The sequence below is a fragment of the Myotis davidii genome, unplaced genomic scaffold (genome assembly GCF_000327345.1).
Source record: "Myotis davidii unplaced genomic scaffold, ASM32734v1 scaffold524, whole genome shotgun sequence".
Classification (NCBI taxonomy): Eukaryota; Metazoa; Chordata; class Mammalia; order Chiroptera; family Vespertilionidae; genus Myotis; species Myotis davidii.
In genome coordinates, this window is record NW_006299263.1 from 362866 (window position 1) to 377494 (window position 14629).

Genomic DNA, 14629 nt, shown 5'->3' on the forward strand with positions numbered 1-14629 from the left:
TTAGATCTCACCAATGAAGAAGTTATTCCCTGGGAGTAAGTCAGGCCAGCCCCATAGCGACTTTCCAAATGAAACATTCAGGTTCACCACCAGTCTTGCCAAACTACTAATATCCAGCAACCCTTCTTCCTCCCCCATATTACTGACGGTGTATTTTGGGGGTCGCACCAGAAGAATTTCCCTTTAATCTGTCAATTTGCTGTGAAGTCCTTCCATCGCTTTGCATGAAGCGATCAGATTAACTTTAGACTTCGGCTTGTTTATTCTAGGTCCTTGGCCGGCAGGCCCACGCTGATTTACAAGGCTGACTTAGGCACTTGGAACAGGGGCGTGAATCTTCTGAGGCCACTAGGGGACCGTTTAGAAAGTTCCTGCCTTTGTGAACCAAATATTCCTCTGCGGGCCTGGTTCAGGCCCCACCAAAGTGCCTCACTCACTTACTCCCATAGAAGAACTTACTCAAGTGGCCAGTGTGGCTCAGGCCCGTGCTCAATCATCTTCACAATGCACCAGGAAACTTCTCCCCAGAGGAGGAAACTGAGGAAAAAGAACGGAAGCATCCAACTCAGTGTCACTCAGCCAGTCTGGGACACAAGAAAGAAGGGACTCCGGAATCCTGGTGCCAGGCCAGTCCGTTGGCAACTAGCTGCTCAGAGCAGAGGACGTGAGTGACGAGCCTCTGCCACACCCAGAACCCACGTGGACTCCCTTCCTCACCAGAGAAGTTGGCCTCGGCCCCAGGAGGACTCTGCACGACCGGGCTGCAGGACAGGGACGTCAGCACCATGGCCGCCATCATCTCGTCCATTTCCACCGCCTCGGACTTCCTGGATTCAAGCAGGTGAGGGCCAGAGGTTACATCCTGGCACTGCTGGTCATGTGATTATATTACCTATCTGGGCTGTTCCCTCCTCATCCCCACTCCAATCAGCCAGCGTGTACATTAAGTAAAGCATGAAGGTCTCCCCTCATTCTTCATGAAAAATGCTCATTCTGGATTACGTTTATAGTACCAGTCAACCCCAGCCTAAGGGGCTCGGTCCCCATCCCACTGCTGACACCCGGAGGCAACTCCATTCTCTCCCCTGGATTCACTTCCTAACTCACTCTGCAGCTTAAAATAGAGAACTGTATTTTCTCGGGAAGGAAGGAGAGTCAAAGCAATGAAAGAGAGCATGGACAAAAAGAATGCCCACTAGAATTCGAAAGCACTAAAATTACCTTTCTTGCCCCATCTTAAATTTAAGAGGAAACAATTACACTAACCAATCCCTTTCCCCTCCCCCAAGAAAAATGATGAGGAATTCTGTTAGCTTCTGAATGTCAACAGAACCTAGAACATAAGCAATGAGTGAGTAAACCAGAAGCACTAAAGTAAATCTCAATGCTTTATACAGCAGAGGTCTATAAATTCTTACATGCGATTTTCTTTTAAATCCATATAAAGTTACATTATGTGGAAGTAAATTTAGAGCTTCTATAAGTTAATGCTAACATATGAAAAATTGTCTGAAATAAATTTGTAGGTAGCTCATCTATTTCAAAGGACTGTAATAATCCTTTCTTTACAATTCAGAGCCACCGAAATGTGTGACTGGGTTTGAAGCAGTTAAACGAAGGCCAGTAATATGTTAAACATATTAGCATCCCTTTGTTATACGTGATCTTTGTATTTTTATTTCCACCGAGTAGAAAAACAAGTTCTTTGCCAACATTCCTCTGAATTCACAATCACAAATACTATTGCTCTGGTCTGGTCTCAATATTCTGGGTGTACTGTCAATGGCAGTATTGCCCACAGACAAGCACAGAAAGAGGTGCAATGAGGCTTAACTGCATGCACATCCTGGATAGAAGACGATCTCCATTGGCAGGTTTTCTTTTTTAATTTTAAAAGATCAATGTATAAAGAGTATGTAACAGAAACTAGGAGAGAGGTATATATACAAATATTCCCCCTCAGGGGAAAATGGTATCATAAAATTCTAAAGCCAGATATACATTCACACAGTCTGCTTTCAACATTAGTGGTTTTGAACTATGTTGAACACCTGAAACTAATACAAAATAATACTGAACATATACTGTAATTGAAAAATAAATAAATTTTTTTTAAAATCAATGGTTTTGAATGTCTAAGCGAGGGGTCAGCAATCTATGGGCTGTGGACCAAATGTGGCCTGTCGCCTGCTTCTGTATGGCTCCCAAGCTAAGAATGGTTTTATAATTTTTTAATGGTTTTATAAATCAAAAGAAGAGTATTATTTCTTGACATGTGACACACGGAAACTAGATAAAATCGAAATCTGAGTGTCCACAAATAAAGTTTTATTGGCGCACAGCGTGCCTGTGTGTTTCCTTATCTGTGGCTGCCCTCACACTACCACAGCAGAGCGGAGTCTCTGGAATAGGGGCCCCATGGCCCGCAAAGCCTACCCTACTTACTATCTGGCCCATTCAGAATAAGTTCACCGATTCCTGATCTAAGCCATTTTTCTGTCTCTCATCGTGAAAAACTAAGACCTAATTTGAATCTAAGTATGAAGAGAGGAAAAACACCCCTTAGCCCAGTGGTCGGCAAACTCATTAGTCAACAGAGCCTAACATCCACAGTACAACGATTGAAATTTATTTTGAGAGCCAAATTTTTTAAACGTAAACTATATAGGTAGGTACATTGTTTTTAACTTAATTAGGGTACTCCTAAGGCTTAGGAAGAGCCACACTCAAGGGGCCAAAGTGCCACATGTGGCTTGTGAGCCGCAGTTTGCCGACCACGGCCTTAGTCAAACCAAAAACATAGCAGAACAGGTACCATTCCAGGTGTGCCTAAGGGATGCCGTCTCTTCTCTCTGCGTCCCATTTGTCCAATATCTTGACAACTAGACACCTAGGACTTGCACATTCCTCCCCCATCACAAAACATGCCACAACCCCATTCCTCCCCACCCACATGATTTTCAGAGCCACGGTTCTCCCCCACAAACCTTTTGGGGACGTCAATGTTCCTGGAGACAGGCCTGTAGGCTTGCGCCTGGGCTCCCTGCTCCGGAAGTGGCCCCTGGGGAATGGGGCCCTGCAGCTCGGCCAGCCACACCTCCTCCGCTTTGCAGCAGATCTGTAACTTCTGGTCCAGCAGCCAGACCGTCACCTTGTCCTCTGCCCAACTGTGCTGCTCCACCAGTCCTGTGCACTCTTGCCCCCCGTACCACACATACACCTGGTGGGAGAGAAAAGCAGCAACCGGGGTCAGCTCTTAGTAGTTCTTACCCCACAGGCCCGAAGTCCTGGGATCCACCTGACACCAACTAAAGTCCCCGACTCGGCTGTAATTTAAACAAGGTGCTGCCAGGTATCTGCTTCTCACCTGAGCCCCCAGTGGATTGGTTCTTCCCAAAGCAGATCCTTATAAACTTTCTACACCAGTGGTTCCCAATGTGGGGCACACGCCCCACAGGGGGAGCAACTTGATTTTTAAGGGGGGGCCATTCGAGAATGAGCCATTAACAGTGAATTTTTTGCATGTCTTAGGGTTCTAGGGGCCTCATATACATCATATAAATACATATTGTGACCTATTTATGCATTTCAGTTCTCTATTATATGTTTTGAAATTTTATTTGCTATTTTATCATATCACTTCATATTATTTTTTTTAATAATATCTTAGTGATTTCTTCCTAGGTACTTCAACTGTCCTTTTGTACTTTCATTTTTCTCTTTCATGGATGTCATGTTCTTTGAAAGCTTGTTTAGACCAAGTTAATGGCCTTTTAGGCTTCCTGCAGGTGAATAGTTCACTATTTGAATAATAAGAATTATATGTCACAGGGGGAGGGGAGTGGTTTTACAGGTGCTTAGGTGGGGCATGGCCAAAAAAAAGGTTGGCAACAACTGCTCTATATGGAGAAAGTGAACATGTCAGTTTCTGAGATTTTTTTCTTCTGAACTTACAATCTGTATTCATTGAAACTTAAGTTATCATCTTAAAATAGACAGTTTTCTGTAAGCCTTGCGGCAACCAGAAAAAAAACCTCTAGTTCAGCAGTCGCCAACCGGTGGTACACGGACCACTGGTCTGTGAGGTCTGAAAGGTTGGCAACTGCTGCTCTAGATGATACACAAAAAATTAAAAAGAATCAAAGCATGACTCTGAAAAAAAATAATAAACCTCAGAGGAAGACAGCAAAAGAGGAAGAAAGAACAAAGGAACTACAAAACAGTCAGAATATAATAAAGGAAGTAACAACGGTAAGTCCTTACCTACCAATCATTACTTTAAATGTAAATGAGTTAAATTCTCCAATGAGTTAAATTCCAATCAAAGGAATTTGGAATCCGTGTCCATCCTCCGGAATTCTTGCCCTACATTGCCTCCAAAGTCCTATAGATCTGCTGGTTCACAACTATTGCCTTGAATTACTCACCTTGCATTTTGCCCTTCAGGAGCTTCTAGTCTACCTAGGGACAAGATGGTAGGGATGGAGAGGTAGGCTGTCTTCTCTCAAGGGGTGCCGAGCAGTTGGGGAAGCGAGCTGTGGGAAACAGAAGCCTCAGCAGGGAGACAAGAGGTAGAGTCGACTTATGGACCCTGGAGAAGGCAATGAAAGAGAAGCCCACGCACCTGGATCTAGTGATACTACCAGGTACAGGCCCTGACACAAGGGGAGAAACACTGGAAAAGAAAGACCAAATAGTATTCTGACTAAACGAACACCTTCCTCTCTTAAAAACTTCTAAAAGTAATTCGAAGACACAACCATATCTGTCTCTCATAAGCCTGAGATGCTTCCCTTTGTTTTGTTAAGTTGCAAACTGAGGCAAGTTAAGAAAAACTGGGCTCTGGCCATGCTTGAAACTGTTGAGTAGGTCTAAGCCCAGAAAATCAGATGTCAGGTCTCGCCAGCCTTTTCTCCAGGCAGCACTGTCAGTCAGGGAGGAGTCCTGGGTCCGCTGCTGACGACTCATTCTCTCGAGAAGCTTGCTGCCCACAGGCCCACAGGGCGGCAAGCTAAAGGTCCGTACGCACACAAAACGATGCCCAGGGAGTTCCCACCTGTTACTCGGGGCACCGCTGGCCTGCTGGCCACAAGACTGGGAAGGTCGGGCACCTGTCCACTCAGGCACCATCCTACCTTTTGCCCAGGTTGAAAGGCCATCTGCTGGAGGCCTGAGGTGCTGGGAGCCTTGAGGACTTCCTTGGGCTGCTCCTGACAGGACGTGTCCTTGGAGGTGAAGAAGGGCTGGGGAGCCACCCCCTCCAGCAGCTCCGCCTGCGGCTCCGAAGGTGGGGCAGCCCCGGGTGGCCCCAACACCCGGGCTCCCAGGAGGGACCGTTTCCCGAGGCGCCGGGACAGCACACTGGCCATGCTGCTCTCTTTCCTGGGGAGGCAGAGGGGACACAGGACCTTTTAGCCATCACCTGGAGGAATCAGGAAGCTTCAGTCAATGCCCTCCCTACACAGAGCTGCAGTGTCAGTGCCTATTAAAATGGATGAAACGTTTGATGGTAACTTTTACAATATTTTTCTTTTTATAGAAGTAATACCCACTTCTCGTAGGACATTTAGAAAATACTGATAAGTGTGCGTGTGCGCGCACACACACACACACACACACACACTCAAGAAGCTGCCTCCCAGGGACACCTGCTTTCGCTATATAGCATTCCATGCTTTTACTCCTACAAAAACGGGACCATGGCTTGGTAAACTACATTTTCACTCAGTAGCTTGTATAGATTGAACTGCATCAGTCAATGTCATTTGATAAAAACCCTTTTAGAAACCACAGAGTATCTTCCTAGGCAGATGCATCACTGTTAATTTAACAAGCCCTTTATTATGATACCTGGGGGCTGTAGCCAGTGTTGTGCTGTTTGACCTGCTCTGCCCACAGGCAGCATCCTGAGCTCAGCCTCAGCACGCACGCGCGCACACACACACACACACACACACACACACACACACACACCCCAGGTCAGGTTCTGATATCTGATACAGTCACGCACTGCTTAACGATGAGGATACGTCTGCAAACATCAGCGCGCACTTATACAAACCTAGATGGTATACCCAGTGGTCGGCAAACTGCGGTTCTCAAGCCACATGCGGCTCTTTGGCCCCTTGAGTGTGGCTCTTCCACAGAATACCACGTGCGGGCACGCACGTACAGTGAGATTAAAACTTCATGGCCCATGCGCAGAAGTTGGTATTCTGTGGAAGAGCCACACTCAATGGGCCAAAGAGCCGCATGTGGCTCGCGAGCCGCAGTTTGCCAACCACTGCCCTAGAATGATGTTATAAATATCCAAATGGCCCTTGGGAGAAAAAGGGTTCCCCACCCCTGCTGTAGAAGCTCTTCGCAACCTGCCAAGTGTGACAGAAAAGGGGGTTTTACAAGTCTTTTACTCAGAGCTTCTAGGGCTGAAAGCAGAGAGCATAGTATCTCCACCAGGAATTCCCCAGAAAGGAGAGAAAAGGTAAGAACAAGGTCAGAGTCCCAGCACCCTAAGGAGCTCCGGTTCAGCTGTCTGGTGACTTTACAGCCAGTAACAACACTATGGCGAAAAGCTTTATTATAATGAAAAGGGAGAAGACTGTGAGAAGTAAATTCTTGGCCAAAAAAAATGTACATCCAACTAACTCGGTTTTTACAACCCACTCACCTCCCTTCATCCTTGAAGCCTCAAGCCAGAAACAAGAATCTCTAACTCATCCTAACTGGTTTGGTCCAGTGGATAGAGCATCAGCCTGCAGACTGAAAGGTCCCAAGTTCGATTCCGGTCAAGGGCATGTTCCTTGGTTGCAGGCATATCCTTAGTAGGAGGTGTGCAGGAGGCAGCTGATTGATGTTTCTAACTCTCTATCCCTCTCCCTTCCTCTCTGTAAAAAATCAATAAAATATATTTTAAAAAGAAAAAGAAAAAAAGAACCTCTGACTCTCCATTTAATTCCGTGGACCAAGAGCTAGAGGTGAGGCCGCAGAACCGCTGAGAGACATCAGAGGGCAGCATCCATCCAGAGAAAAGAAACAACCTTTTCTAGACCAAAAAACCAGTAGCCACCCCCACTTTCCACAACAGGAAGTTTGAGGTTTCTACCTTTGAAAATTAAGAAAAAGTCCTATTTCCAAAATTCCTGGGCTTCCAGTCTCCAGATGGAGCCTGAAATATCCGGCTCACAGACTGACGATGTTTTTATCAGCCTTCTTTTCTTTTTTGTTAATGTGAAAAATACTTTTTTTATTTGGTTTGTGAACTGACACCTTCCACAGCCTGCGGGACTTGCCGAGCTGGTGAACCTGCCGCTTCTGGTTGGTTCCCGCGTCTGTTTGCTCTCTTCTCTGGCCTTTCTCCAAATTCCACACTGAAATGTGCTTTATTTTATTCGTTGATCATATGCCCACATCTTAATTTTTAAAAGCAGAAGAGAAAGAAGGAAGAGAAACTGCCTTTGTCGAGTGCCTCCTAGGCACTAGCTTTCACAAATTGTATCTAATTTAATCCTCAGAACAATCTGAGATAAACATAATGGCCTTTTATTTCTGATGGGGAGACTGAGCCACAGAGAGCTTAGGGTGCTGAGGCTACACAACTAGGAGCCAGCAGAAGGGGGTTGGGGTGGTTTGAGGGGTGCTGCACCCATGCTACCTGGGGTCAAAAGTCATAATCCTGCCATTATCCCAGGAGGTGTGGGATCTCTCAAAATAAAGCACTCCATTAAGTTGCTTTTTACCTACATGTATTTTCCCCGCCTTTGTCAGTGACCCTTAATAGAAAAAAAAGAAAAGAAAAAAAAAAAACCCTCTGATCCTGCAAGTCTCTACTTCAGTTTCTTTGTACAATTTCTTTCCTTGAGAAATCTCTTCACTGGCGTCTTAGCCTCTTACCTACAAAACAGAGGTCAATGCTTTAGTCTGACCTTGTTAAACAGTCCAAGTCACTGTTAATCATTTAGTGGTTTGGGGAGACCTTTATACACATACTGCCCTCTGAGAGGGAGCAGAGAAATTACACAATCGGTCTCAAAAGATGTTAGCCAGGTTTACACGAGTGACTGGCAGCATGGACGTGAAAAATACAAATCTAGACTAAACGTAGGTTGGGCAGCATCGCCAAGTGGGATTCACTGCCTCTCCTGTATTTCTCAGCACACTCTCTATATTACGGGCATGGCTCTACAGATAACAGAGCCCTTGGAGGGCTCAGAAGAGGATGAGAGCACCTCGGAGGTCAGCCGGGCAGCAGGGTGGAGGAGCCAGATTAACTCTGGACCTTCGAGTGACTTTCCAGGCTCACCTGTTACTTTATACCTGGGATTAAGGGTCCCCCTTCCCTCCTAGCACACGTCTATCAACCTAACTGGAGACTTCTTCAAACCTCTCTTCCCTGATCGCTGCTTCTATTCACTCCCCTATGGGTTTCTTTCTCAGGAGTAATCCAAGGTCCATACAAACCAGCCATGCCCTAATTCACCATATGATCTGGTACAGCCAAGAGAAATCAAGAAACATCCTTTAAAGCAGCGGTTCTAAACCTGTGGGTCGCAACCCCTTTGGGGGCCGAACGACCCTTTCACAGGGGTCGCCTAAATACATCCTGCATATCAGATATTTACATTACGATTCATAACAGTAGCAACATTACAGTTATGAAGTAGCAACGAAAATAATTTTATGGTTGGGGGTCACCACAACATGAGGAACTGTATTAAAGGGTCGCGGCATCATGAAGATTGAGAACCACTGCTTTAAAGGCTAACAATACCAATGGTTCGACATGTAGCCAAATCTCACTTTCTGATGTTACATTCCTGACATATGGAATTCCTTGATTGGAAATAACTGGTGCTAAAAAGGATGTCCCGCTGGTGTACAGTCTTAAGGGGACCTTGGGGCCTCTGTGCTTCTCACCCCTTCCGCTGTCACAAATAGGAGGGGTGAGCTAACTAGAATACATATTTTGGTCAATGTCCAAAAGGGGTTAGCCCCTTTCCAGGCTCAGAAAACATACTCTGATGTGCCAGTGGCCCTTAAATGAGGACATCTGCCCTCAGTTAAATCACTGAACAGACAGGAGAGGAAAACAAGCCTTCTCTGGGGATCTGAGTTGCAAATTGCTATTTGACATGTAACTGTTGCCGGACAACCACATGTCTCGGGCCTCTCCCGCACAATGGTTGTTCTCTCCTACCTAGGGACACTGCAGCAAGCCATGACATCGCCCAGTGGCACTTCTAGGACACAGGTCATAAGTCAAAATGATTCATTACATCACTAATAATTTGGGTTTGTTTTCTTTTTTCTTTTTTAGTTATGGAGAGTTAAGTTTGGAGTAAGACTCTCGTTTGCTAAATCCTGGGTGCCTGCTACAAGCTCTCGAATGAACCATTAATTTATGGATCAAGGTGAGGGATAGCAACCCGTTGCCAAGTTTCAGGTTCTCTACTGAACCTCCGCTTTCTAATTCATGATCTCCACTGGGTAACCACTGCAGAGAATGCCAGTTGGAGTTTTTAGCTCTTTGGCTAATATTTTGCATCCAATCCTTAAACTTTTATCAGAGAGGTGCTCATTTTTTCCTTTAAAATCTGTCAAGTTTTGCCCAGCCGGTGTGGCTCCGGGGTTGAGCTTCGACCTGTGAACTAGCAGGTCACGATTCAACTCCCGGTAAAGGCACATGCCCGGGTTGTGGGCTCCATCCTCAGTAGGCGGCGTGCAGTAAGCAACTGATCATTGATTCTCTCTCATCATTGATGTTTCTATCTCCCTCTCCCTGACTCCATTTATGAAACCAATAAATATATATTTTAGAGAAAATCTGTAAAGTTTTAACTAAAACCTTTTTCCAGTGTGATGTTCTAAGCTCATTCAAAGGTTAAAATGTAGCAATAAACATCTCTTCTTTTACAACACAACTCGATGGAGATCAGAATTCCCAAATACTTTCCAGCACCTCTTAGCCAGGGGCCATCTCTGAGAGATGCAAGTGCATGTGCAGCGTATTTACAACATATGCAGATATGTCTAAGGGCCTCTAAGAGTGCAGGTCACCGTCTGAATTTGGCAGAAGCAAGGTGTCATCACCACCCAAATGCTGCCTGGTGGTTCTCAAGTCTTTTTTTTTCCTGGACTGCCTTCTCCAGAAAAAGTGAAAGAATACTCACTTCACTGAGCATATACTGACCTTTTCTTCCCAGAGGACGCTCTGCCCAGCCTGGCTTTGGCTAGAAAACCCTCCAAGAGTAGCCAAGGGTATGAGCCAAAACTTTTATATCTCTCAAGTTATGTAACAGTCCCTGTTATATGATTTTTATTTTTTGAAATACATTTTTATTAGTTTCGAAGAGAAAGGGAGAGGGCGGGAGAGATAGAAACATCAATGATGAAAGACAATCATTGATCGGCTACCTCCTGCATGCTTCACACTGGCGATTCATAGGTCGATGCTCAACCACTGAGCCACACCATTTCTAAAATGTGTGGTGTGCATTTTAGATTTTCACAATACAAGCTTAAGGTACACAGCACTGAGCATGTTAGTGATTGATTCAATACCAACATTTCTAAATTAGCTATTCAGAGAATGACCATTTGGATTTTCAGAGCATTTAATTTCTTGTCTTTTTCTGAAGGCTTTTAAAAACTGGTCAATGTGTAAGAGTTTAGACTACCCATAAAAGTAAAGTGATAGGTTATATCAGGATGGACGGGAATCTTACAGGTGGCCCCTCTCCCATTCAGGGGCTGGAATCCTAAGTGAGCCCCCAGCCTTCCCGTTGCTATGAGGAATACACGGAACAGGATAATGGAAGGAAGAAATAAGGGGCCCAAAGAGCAGTGCTATTTTCCTGTTCCGGCAGATGGGCTGTAGAAATAGGTCATCGATTGGTGACACCGAATTTTCTCCAGCAAATAATGAACGACCCCGATCAACAAATACTTTTGTTGGTTCGACCACCCAACAGTCTTCAATCAAGTGAAAGAGACGACTCTGTTTGCACTGCCGGCAGGACGAGCGTGTGTTTCACAGTTCTGCCCAGGAACCAACGCACTTCCCCTTCCTTCACACCTCACTCCCCATCGGCTTCCAAACCACCAGGGCCACGCGCGGTGGCGCTCTGTCATGCATACACGAGTCTGCACTACATACGACTATTCTTAGCACAGGGCTCAGTGCATCGTTGGGGCTTAGGAAACTGTTTCTCACAGAACTAATGGGACTGTCTCTTCCTCACTGCAAGCCCGTTGAGGGCAGAGGCCACCTCTTGCTCATCTCATCAGATGTATGATGTTAAGGAGCGGATACTCCAGAGAGCCCCAGATTCAAAAAAGAATGAGCTCTAAGAAGTCATCCTCGCTGCTTGCCCTAAAATGAAGACAGGTATCAAAAGCAGGGGGAGAGTTTTAGTGTTTCAACCCAGTACTAAGACAGGAGTGGTGCCTTAAAAGCAGGTTGGGAATCCTAAATAAGGAAGCAGGCACAGGTAACACCAAGCTCACAGGCGTGTGTGGGGGAGGCAGAGGGGTTTCCGGCACTGCTCTGTACATGCACCGGGGGAGGGGAGTGCATTTGCCCTGTGTACGTGTGGGTACGTGCGTGCATGGTGGTCAAACCTGATTTACACTGTGCTAAAACTATGTGAGCCTTCCAGAAGGGAGGGAGAGGGGCGGGGAAGGGGGCGGATGATTGCTGACTCGGCATTTTACCCAGAGGCTGCAGCAAGGAGGGAGCCAGGAGCTGAGTATCTCTGGGAACACAAGCCTCAAAGAATTAACAATTTTCTCGAGCAGTTTTCAGCGTAAGCTTAGAAGAGACCCTCACATTAACTCAAATCTCCCATGAGTAAATGCTTGAATGGCACTGGGGTTTACACCCATTATAATGCAAACATTGGGGACCTTTCCTGCTTGTCCTGACTTCCCAGCAACTCAAGAAACTGTGGACGGACAGTATAATCTCCATGTTACAGCTCAGAAAACCGATGTTCCTCGAGGAGGTCGCCTGTTTGCTGAAGCTGGCAAGCACTGGCCCTGGCCACTCTCCTGGCTGCTCCCTGGGCCTGTTCCCTCTTCCCCACAAGTGGAGACCCAGCAGCAGGGCAGGGGCTCCGGACCGGGGTGCAGGGTCCAGGGCTCTGGAGACACGGCCAGGGCATTGCCTTATCTGACCTTCACAACACTTAAGGAAGAAATGTTTCTTCGAGGTAGTGATAGGAAAGCAAAGCAAAAGCTGGCAACAAAGAACTCTCCTAAAAATATAAAACGTGGAGAGGAGAATTTTAGAAGCCAAACAATCTGCCGTGGCTGAGTGGTTGAGCGTCGACCTATGAACCAGGAGGTCACAATTCGATTCCCAGTCAGGGCACATGCCCGGGTTTTGGGCTCAATCCCAGTGTGGGGCGTGCAGGAGGCAGCCGATCCATGATTCTCTCACCACTGATATTTCTATCTCTTTCTCCTTCTCCCTTCCTCTCTGAAATCAATAAAAATATATTTAAAATAATAATAATGATAATAATAAAAGCCTAATAATCCAGGAGCCCATTAGCCTAAGGCCCTGAGTGGCACACGTGCCAAAAAGGGAAGACTTTGTGACCACGATGCCCAAGGTGCCAATCTTAAGACACAAGGAAAAGGCTTCCCATGTTCTCACTCCTTTGAGAAGGCAGAGAAATGCAGACTCGGCTTCCTATACTCCTTTCATTTAAGTGGTTAGAATAGAGAAAGTATTTGGAACTCAACAATCCTTTGAGTGAATAATGGCATTCCCCAATGGCACTGAATAAACAGACAGTGGGGCTTGTAAGGGGCGGATGGGGGTGGGGAGGGGTGAGAACCACCTGGTGGCTTGCCTGGCTGGAGTCAACAGGTAATAACAAGACAGTGACACAGGTACTCCAGAAAGAGGTCACCTGGTCTGAGAGACAGGCCACGAGGGTGAGATCCAAACGTAAAAATGAGAAACCACACTCGTGCAGAAAAGATCGGTCAACGAGAGACAGCTGGCCAGCAAACACAAGGAGGTAAGGGAAGGGCCCAGAGGTGCCCAGAGACCCCTGAGGAATCCCAGCCTCGCCCGGGAGCCTCCGTCCCACAGGTAAGCGGATAGTAAATAAGCTGTAATCTTGGAAATCAGCAGGCACAAGATAAGAAGCATGTGTGGCTGAAAGAAGAGCTGGGAACCAGAATTTGTTCCAAGACCAGGATGGTGGGTGGGCCAATGGGAGGAGATCTGCCTGGCCAGAAGGGAAGTCACCAGGCTTTTGCAGATCAACATTTAACCCAGCTTTCCCCTTTATTCCCACTCCCCGACTAACTGTACACGTTTTCCGTTTCCATGGGGGCGTGGGGGGCAGCTCCTCACTCCGTCACCATCTCCTGGAGTCGACAGGTAATGAAAAGACAGAGACACAGAGCGGCAGGTACTCAAGGAAGACGTCACCTGGTCTGAGACATCTCCTACAATCGGAGCATTCTCCCCAGGACCAAAGGGAATGCCTCCCACCCCCCAGGAGCGCCAGGGCTGAGAGGAAAGAGAGGCTGGAAGGCACTGAAGTATTAAAACCGGCCCCTCAGAATGACACCCCACCTGTGAGGGAGAAGTGAAGCCCAGACCCCCTGAGGGAGCATCTCCCAGGAAGGAACAGAGAGGCCAGGCACCTCCCCCTGTGTGACCCCAACAGTCAGCCACCCTCCCAGAGTCTCCACATCCCACTCCCACCTGTGAAAAATGAGAAGAGTGCCCAGCATCTGGAAGGAGCGCACGCTGTGTCCCTGCCCCGCCCGCCTGTCTTAGGTGGAGGCTGGGGAGCTAAGTCACACTACGGGCCACGCTGGCTGCTCGGTAGCCACTGTCAGGCTGGCGTCTGGGAACTGAGGTTGTAAAAGGACATGTGACCAGAACCAGTAATACAACAACTGATTCTAAAGGAAACCAAGATGTTTACCATGGGTGAGCCACTCATTAATTAAAATCACAGCAAAACTGATTTGCAGCAAGATAAGGGAACCGAGAAACCCAACGCATTCCATTGAGGGGCCTGCTGGCCACGACAAACCAATCCCGGGGGTTCAGGGCTGAGCGTGTGCAACACCAAGCCCAGAGCCAGGACCTGCCGCCCGTCTCCCACATGACCTAGCTCAGTGATGGAGAACCTATGACACGCGTGTCAGAGGTGACACGCAAACTCATTTTTTTGGTTGATTTTTCTTTGTTAAATGGCATCCTATCTAATAAAAGAGAAACATGGTAATTGGCATATGACCGCTACCCTTCTCATTGGCTAATCAGGGAGATATGCAAATTAACTGCCAGCCAAGATGGCGGCCGGCAGCCAGGCAGTTTGAAACTAACATGAGGCTTGCTTGCTTCAGTGATGGAGGAAACCAACATTCCCCACCTTCCTTGCAGGCCTCTAAGCCTGCAGTCTGAAACATTTTAACAAATATAGAAGCTAAAAAAAAAAACCCAGAAACCAGCTTTCAGTGAGCTGAGATCTCAGAGTTGGAGTCAGAGCTGAGATTATACAACCGAAACAAACCAGATACCTACTTTCAGCAGGGGAGGCCTAAGAGCTGGAGCCTCAGAGCTAAAGCTGGCCCAGAATTTAAAAAAAACAAAAAGTTT

General features: G+C 46.7%; 1 protein-coding gene across 4 annotated transcripts in view; it reads right to left on the minus strand.

The window, feature by feature from the left end:
* ZNF395 (zinc finger protein 395) overlaps window positions 1–14629 on the minus strand; it is a 27845-nt gene that overhangs the window by 7885 nt on the left and 5331 nt on the right. For 2 of the 4 annotated variants that reach the window (XM_015571158.1, XM_015571159.1), the window contains exons 2-4: window positions 5112–5382; window positions 2988–3220; window positions 718–827 (exon numbers count right to left, since the gene is read on the minus strand). In XM_015571158.1, coding sequence (XP_015426644.1) covers window positions 718–827; window positions 2988–3220; window positions 5112–5369 — 601 coding nt within the window. In that variant the 5' untranslated portion in view covers window positions 5370–5382. Of the gene's footprint in view, window positions 1–717; window positions 828–2987; window positions 3221–5111; window positions 5383–14629 lie in introns of those variants that run through there. The other 2 variants (XM_015571161.1, XM_015571162.1) reach the window with 2 other exon arrangements.